The sequence below is a fragment of the Pavona decussata genome, unplaced genomic scaffold (assembly GCF_977016875.1).
Source record: "Pavona decussata unplaced genomic scaffold, jaPavDecu1.1 SCAFFOLD_202, whole genome shotgun sequence".
Lineage (NCBI taxonomy): Eukaryota > Metazoa > Cnidaria > Anthozoa > Scleractinia > Agariciidae > Pavona > Pavona decussata.
The window spans coordinates 707,696-716,112 of record NW_028145610.1 but is presented as its reverse complement, the minus strand read 5'-3'; the positions used below and the strand labels follow the sequence as shown (position 1 = coordinate 716,112).

General features: G+C 41.6%; 1 protein-coding gene across 1 annotated transcript; it reads left to right on the top strand.

Moving 5' to 3' along the window:
* The first annotated feature begins 6,088 nt into the window (after window positions 1-6,088).
* On the top strand, window positions 6,089-7,042 carry LOC146460996 (glucose-dependent insulinotropic receptor-like). Its single transcript, XM_085087285.1, has one exon. It carries the CDS (start codon window positions 6,089-6,091, stop codon window positions 7,040-7,042), a length of 954 nt encoding a protein of 317 aa, XP_084943411.1.
* Window positions 7,043-8,417: the final 1,375 nt, after the last annotated feature.

Sequence of the window (8,417 nt, the reverse complement as noted above, 5' to 3'; positions counted from 1 at the left end):
TGGTACAATTGTATGCATCAACAACTTTGGGAACAAACTCATTCCACCTGCTTTTCTTTTCTTTGGGTAGAGTTCTTAACATTGACAGCAATGTCTGGTAAAACCTCTCCGCTTTACCATTGCATTGTGAGTGGTAAGGTGTAGTCCTTGAGCGAATCATCCCACACAGCTGCTGTAACTGGTGAAACAGTTTGTTCTCAAACTCTCTCCCCTGGTCATGTGGAATGCGCGCGGGAAATCTAAAACGAAGCATGAAATCGCTGTAAAGCTTGTCGGCTGCCCTCCGGGCTGACTTATTTCTGGTGGGGTACGCTTGTGCGAACCGTGTGAAGTGGTCAATAATGACCAAAATGTACTCATGTCGACCAGTGCATCTTTCGAGATGAAAATAGTCGATGGATATTAACTCAAACAGTGCATTCGTGATGACAGGCTGGAGAGGGGCATGCGTTGAGATATTTGGTCGCCTTTGTTTGAGGCAGCTGCACACCCGCGTCACAAAATAAGTAATCCCACGTTGCATGTAAGGCCAATAGAATCTCTCGCGAGCTAACTGTAGTACTCTCTCTGCTCCCAGATGATCCATTTCCTGATGCAGCTCCTTGTAGAGTAATGGGTGGAATTCTCCAGGCAACACCAGTTGTAAATGTTCTCCACATCTTCTTCTCAACAACCCATCTTTTCCAACGTCCAACTTTGGCCACTCACGCAACAACTTTCTTGTGTACGGAAGTTCTCTACAAATTTCACGTGTAGGTGGTTTGAGTCCATCCAGTTTGTATGCCAGCACTCTACCAATACTTGGATCCCGTTTTTGACTTGCCAAGGTGACATGAGGCTCAATTTTGTCATATTTCCTAGAATCAAGAATATCAGATTCAAGGTCCAATGTCTCCGTCCTGTCACTCACCGCGGTGATCCAAACTGTTTCACCATGCTGAAGTGCATTACACCAGACAAAGTAGCACTAATCACCTCCTGTGATGTTTCTTGTGTACAGCTTGGTATGTACTGATCGATATCCATTGCAAGTTCTTGACAACGTGTCAGCATCCTTTTTCACTTTACCAGGCCTGTACTTGATATCAAAGTTGTAATCCACAAGTTCTGAAACCCAGCAATGTTCAGTTGAATTGAGCTTGGCCGTAGACAACACGTAGGTTAGAGGATTATTGTCAGTGTAGACCGTGAATGAAGGTGCATTGTACAAGTAGTCCCTGAACTGTTTACAGATGGCCCATTTCAAGGCTAGAAATTCAAGCTTTCCAGAGTGAAGGTGATAATTTCAATCAGCTGGGGAAAGAGTCCTGGATCCATAGCCTATCATGATTCCTGACTGACGCTGATAAAGTACTGCACCAAGACTGCTGTTTGAAGAATCAGTGTGTTAAACAAATGGAAGACTATAATCTGAATAACTGAGGATCGGTGGATTCACAAGACATTCCAGAAGTCCCTCTAGTACTCCCTGGTGTTCCTGTGTCTAACTGATAGCATAATCGGATTGGGCTTGCGTCCCATTTCTTTTCTGACCATGTCTTGTCGTTCGTGTTAAAGGTCTGTTGCCGTTAACCTCTGGTGTTTTCAGGAGTTTGAACAGCGGTTCTGCAATTCTGGAGATTGAAATCTTGGATGTATTTTCGGTAGTATCCAAGCAAGCCCAAAAGTTTCCGTACGTCTCCAACAGTTTTTGGTTTGGTTTCCTTCAGGACAAGCACTGCTTTGATGTTTGCTGGGTCAACTCGATATCCATCAGCAGAGACAATGTTTCCTTGATAATTGACTTCTTTCTTAAACAACATGCACTTCGTGGCTTTAAGCTTTATCCCGTGTGAACGCAGCCTCCGCAGAACAGTTCGTACATTTTCTACATGTTCATCAAAAGTCTGACTAAAGACAATTATGTCGTCAAGATAAGGCACACAAATGTTGTCTCTGAGTCCTTCCATACTGTTCTCCATGTATCTTTGAAATTCAGCTGGCGCGTTCCTCAATCCGAATAGGATCCGCACCCACTCGTAGAGACCCCAAGGTGTTAGAAATGCAGTCATGTGTTGGCACTGAGTACTGACAAATTCCTGATGATAAGCCTTGCCTTGGTCCAAGAGTGAGAACCATTTGTTTCCTCCCAAGTTTTTGATGGTTGTTTGTACACGTGGAAGGGGGTGTCGGTCAGGTTCTGTCCTCTTGATCAGCTCACGAAACTCCACACATAGTCTCAAAGACCCGTCTCTTTTCCGAACACATACCACTGGCGACGATTATGCTGAATGAGACTTCCGAATTCATCCACGATTGAGAAGATCCTCCACATATTGTTTAACTTCTGGGTACAAGGGCTTTGGAATGGCTGTGTCATTTTTCTGGACAGGACGACTGTATGACAGATTAATCTTGAGCTCTAGACCTTCCGCGCACCCTATGTCATCATCATTTTTTGAGAACGAGTCTGCTTCTTCTCTTAACATGTTAATCACTGCTATTTTCTGATTTTCTGACAGGTCTCCCAAGTCAACATCTGGCGGTGGAGCTGCAGTCTCACTTCGGCATTGCTGCAAGACATGTACAGGTTTCTTTAGCTGCTGTTTCCCCTCGACCGACAACTTGTTTGCATGAAGGGCAGGGTCCTCTGTAATTTTTACCTCCTCTCTCATTTTCACCTCGAGATTCAACTTGCTGAAGTCTTCCTAACACTGTCCTGTTTCTCAAGGTGATATCATGCTTTGTGTTGTTTGTCACCCGAATGGCAACACGTGATGAAGTACTACCCCTGAGTGTCACTAGTGTTTCTGGGACCTAAAGACCTGACGGCCAAGGTGATTCAATGTCCGGTTCGAACAACACTGGAAGTCTTGATTCAGTTAGGCCTACATTTGCTGAGCAAGTAACTACCACTGTATCATTCTTTGAAACTACCACGTCTCTCTTAGCTACTTTCACACTACGAAGTTCACTTGGGGTGGTTGTCTTAATGATTGTAATCAAAGCTTCAACATTCTCTTGTTTTGCATTCGGAAAACTCGAGCAAAGGGCACTAACTAATGTCTCTTCGTGGTTGTCAAGTGTGTGACTACCAGAGTCTTTTACTAATTCTTCAATGACGTTGTATCCAACAATAGGGTGGTCCAAACTATCCGTTGAGATCAGGAAGGGTACTGCCATGTTTGTCACCTGGGGTCGCGAGTTTGAAGGAAACTTCTATCCAGCCTTCGTATGGGATTTTACATCTCTTCCCCACCAATTTTGCAACATTGGCGTGTTGGTTCGGTGTCAGGTGACTAACATACATGCCACTGTTACTAACATTCCTTTTTTCCTGATTAGACAGGAACTTACACAGTTTCTTATGCCCGGTCCAGTGGGCTCTTTGGCATTTTTGAGAACAGTAATGTACAACTGACAACTAGAACACCGTTTCAAAGACAAGCCTTTCCTGCCACAATTAACACAAACATGGGACCATTTTACGTGGTCATCAGCTACTCCCTGTCCCGCAGTTGCAGCCTCCTCCCGTTTCCCTGATCTGGAGTTGTAGTTGCACCCCTACGACATCCTCGTGCAAAGTGGTCGCTTGAACCACAACGGAAGCAGTGGTCACAGAAATCTTGGTTTGCTTTTTGAGACCCTTTACAGATACGTCTCCTTTGGTTTTGAAATGGACGTCTGGGTGTACCCCTTTGTCTCTCAGGTGCATTCTGGAAATTTACACCTTCTTTAAGAACAGCAATATCCGATTGGACAGCTTCCAGGGTAGCCATGAGCCTATCAGATCTGTCGGGTTTTGGTTCCTTTTTGGCACCAGACTTCTTTGACTGAGTCTGACACGCTGATTGCACCATTTCACCCTCAGCTTCCAAGGAATTCACTCTTGCATTTTTTAACTCCAAGCTTACCCTTCCGCTCTGACTCTTCGGAAACCACTACGTTGTTGCCCCATTAGCTCCTCATCAGTGACATTTGTTTTTTGAAGGAATGGCCTTAGTTTGGTTCGGATAGAATCATCCTGTAAGCCTGTCTCAATAGCATGCAGAAACAGGGGGTGAACTAGGGAAGGCTCATACTTCACATCACCACCCTCAGCTTGCGATGCAAATAGAACTTGTTGTCATAAGTCAAGTGCCCTGGCTAAAAAGTCTTAGGGAATTTCCCTCGGTGACTGATACATGGTTGTAAGCTCTTGAAACAGTTCAGTACCTGACTTCTGTTTGTAGTGGGCCCTCAACATTTGCCTTAATTTTGACAAAGTCACTTCTTTCATAGTTTCTAAGTAGGACCTCAGCTTAAGGAGAGGGCTGATGGCACGAATAATAGCATCAATAACCTCGCGTTCCTTGTACCCCTTCTCCAGCTGTGCATCAATCTGACGCATTAAACTTACGAAGGACAATCGGTCCTTTTGTTCCTCCCCTCCAATGACACCCATAATCTTGAAATCTCTCCGAAGAGCAGTTTTTACATCTACAAGTGACACTATGTTATCTTCCTTTGTTTTTGTAGCTGAGGCGGACGTCGGTTTCGTGCCCTTGAGTTTCACTGAAGCCTTCGTACACGACTCCATAATTTCCTCAAACTATTTACGTAGAGCTTCGCATTCCACTTTCGCTGCACCGATTCTTTGGTTTCATCCACGCTCTACGATTCTTCCAGCGGTGGCGAAGTCCCAGAAATAAAATTCCAGAGTTCTTTAAGATATTCAATCTTGTTTTCGGTTTTGCCCATCTCAACCTCGAATTTATCACGAACGATCCGCGACATGGCAAATTTCGTTTTACCTTTGTATTCACTCGATTCTAAGCCAACGTGCTCCGCTAACTGCTCCATTTCCAAGATCGGGAGCTTGCAAATTCCTCCTTCAACCTGAAGTTGCAGTTCTTCGAGTTCCAAAACCGTCATAATACTTTCGGTAACCGTAAAGCCTTGTCATAGGATCAACAACATACAAATTCTGCCACAATCAGGAGAACAAACCACATTCCTTCGAGTTCGATGATCGTGCCGTCGATCGATCGCCACAAGAGCGGTTCGTCCTGGCAGGATCGCCAAAATGTTACCTGAGACGAACAACAGTTTTTCCACAACTTGATTGTCTTTAATTCTTTTCGGTTTGTACCGATCCGCGAAATGCGCTTTACATTTCTTTGAAATAAACAACATGGATGATAGAAGAAAACCTAATCGCACGCGGTCGCTAAACCACGTGATCGGTTTCATCATCTCTACGTCATGCAATTGTCATATCTCACAGAAACACCTTAGCTATCTAAAAATAAGCACTACCTTTACTACTCAAACTGTATTGCAATTTCTTAGGGTAAATTTAACGCGTTTAAACAATGTCTATTGGTAGACTCCTAATGTGGATAAATCAGCTGCAAATGTCCTCCACTGACACTTACAGCCTGATGTTACTCATTGCTGAGAACGTCACGCTCTGATTTTTCCAAGAAATGAAGGAATTAAATATTTTGACCAAAACATATTCAGAATTCAGAGGTAAAGCAACAAGTAAGGAAAATTTGATGATTCTGTAAATAAAAAAAAATCAGCATTTATTACCAAAAATATATTACGTCCTGTTGAAAGTAAATTCCCTATAATTTACGTCGTTTTCATTAAAAGATGCATATATTACCATTCTGTTTAACTTGTCTCTATATACCATTTTAGCTTTTCCAGGCCCCTTGTTGGGTTTTATAATTTTTGGTTCACTGTAAACAACTTTATGTGATTTGGAGAAATCAAACAAGATGGTGGATCCACATTCGGTTGTAAACAGTCAGTGACGTAATTCCATGTATATCATATGACGTTCTTGTCCCAGTTCTCGTCCCGGGAAACATTTTTGAACGTACTTAATTTTTATCAATCAGGTTTCATTCTTATGGTCTTATAAAGCAATGATCTTCAATTACGAAGGTAGACCCAGGAACTTCAAAAGAGATCAGGCATAATAGGGTTTAAGGAAAATAGATAAATAAGTAAATAAAAAAGGAAAAAAATTGAGGGGAAAAGATCAAAACATGATTTTTTTTATTTCTTCCAGGCGATATTACGAAATCACAGGTTCTGACTTACTGCTGAGTACGCGATGGAAGACAAAGGCGACGTAACGTGTTTTGTTCCAGGAATATCAGTGTCCTTCCAAAAGAGTTACTTTTATTACACCAACTACCTTTGTCCATTGACGATGCTGTTGAGCATTTGGTGCTTTGTGGCCAATGCAGCTGTCATCATAGGGTTATTCAGGAGTGGAATCAAAAACCTTCGTCCTGGGTTGTTGTTTTTATGCAGCTTGACCTTGACTGACCTTTTTTGGGGCGCGACTGTTGCACCAATCGATTCTTGGTTTAGAATTATAAATTCTATTGAAAAGCATAGTCCTTCCTGTGGAATTGACACGAAAACGACGGAGCTACCTTTGCTGTTATTCATTGTAACAACTAATCTCGGCTCAATCCTCAACCTTGTCGTAATCAGCATCGACCGCTACCTTGCTGTCAAACGCTTTGTCCAATACAAGTTTCTGGTGACCCGCTGCCGCGCCATTGCCACTTGTTCTGTTGTCTGGGTGATATCCATCACAATTGGCATTCTAGCACAAGTCGTTCTTCTGTACCCGCAGCTGCCAGTTCCACTAAAACAACTCGTTTACTGCTCTGGTGCAGTCATCCTCGTAGTATCGGTACCTTTGATTGCCATTTTCCAGATTTTAACCATTCGTGAACTTCGTCGCCATAACAACAATGTTGCCGAGATGATGGAGGAAGGAGGCCAAGGCAACCCTGTCCCCAGTGGCAATGTCGCCAATGAGCGTCGATTAACCAAAACATTGACATACGTGGTGGGTCTGCTGACCTTGATTTTCATCCCTACTGCTGCTGCCTTAGTAGCAACTATTATTACAAAGAAGCCTCTTACTCACCTTATCGATCCCATTGTATTTCCTTTGGTCACCCTGGGTTCCGGTATTAACCCAATATTATATTATCGGGGAAATGAAAAAGTGAAACAAGGAATTCTCAAACTTGTAAAGTGTCAGTAGTCGGCCTTTTGAACTTTTTGTCAATAAGCGCCTTTCGGTTAATTACTACACAGAATATTTTTATGTTAACCCTTTAAACACCAAGAGATAAACATTTAGATAAAATCTGTTAAAATTTTAGCCACCACATCGGACTGTTTTGTGAACAGGCCGCTCTAGTATTCGTTCTTTTAATGAAAATTATAAAATAAACCTATATGGCTAATCTTCTAAGACGCTTAATTTTTTTTTAACAAAACGACGCTTAACTTATTGGCAAAAAAGTACAAAGAGCAAAAGGCCGACTACTAACACTACTGTCACTGTCTTGGGGTCTTCCAAAAATTAGCAGGTTTTCCCAAAACTACATGTGTTCAGTAAATAAGTTCCAACCCACCAAAACTAAACAGAGGAAAAGAAGTTGTGAATCGATTTACATTCTGTAAATTACAATTTACACGTTTTGTAAACTACAATTTACGTCTTGTTGGCTTGTAAAACAAAATTTACATGAATTTTACAGTTTACTGAGTATGGCCATGTAAATCTCCAGTGTAAAAGGTAATTTACAGAGTAACTTTGAACGATGGCATTCTTAAGTACAGGGAAAAACGTGTAAATTATTGCAGCGACATTTACTCACAATATCCACAAGTGTAAATAACTTGTAAAGTTTTTCAATGGACCATGGAAATACTAGGTAAATTACGGTACCAAATAGTTAAAATGGGAGACTGCTCAGATCCTGTAAATATTTTGTAAATTGAAACAGAGAAACTGCTCAGATGCCGTAAATGTCTTGTAAATTAGGAAAGGGAGACTGCTGTAAATATATATAAATATAGTCCAACCTGTATTAAGCGGTAACCTCCTATAACTGAAGCGGCCAGTTGTGAAAGTCCCGAAAATTAGTTCCCTTAATTACTGTAATTCTGACCTCCATTAAATGGTCACCTCTATTATAAGCAATCACGGTCACCCTTACTAAGTCCCAACGAGCTTTTTCTATTGTATTGACTTGTTCTAAACGGTCACTTTGTAAAATTAAACCTCTCAAATATGGTAAAAAGAGAAAAAAAAAAGAAAAGAAAATAGCGCGTCAAGCAATTAATTTCTAAGACCTGCAATACTGACTGCAAATCATTTATGGCTTTAATGTTTTACTAGTCCGTTTCTATACCAAGTTCTCCTTTGTCATACCATTTTATCGCTGAACCAAGGAAGCGATTTTGAGAGCACTTTGGTGCATAAACTGTACACTAAGTTATCAAGTGTTATATAAACGGACTTTTATTGTTTGACATGTATTCTGTGCAACCTGCGCTCCTTAGCCATTCCCTGAGATAATGATGATGATGGTGATGATGATCATAATAATGATAATAATAATAATAAT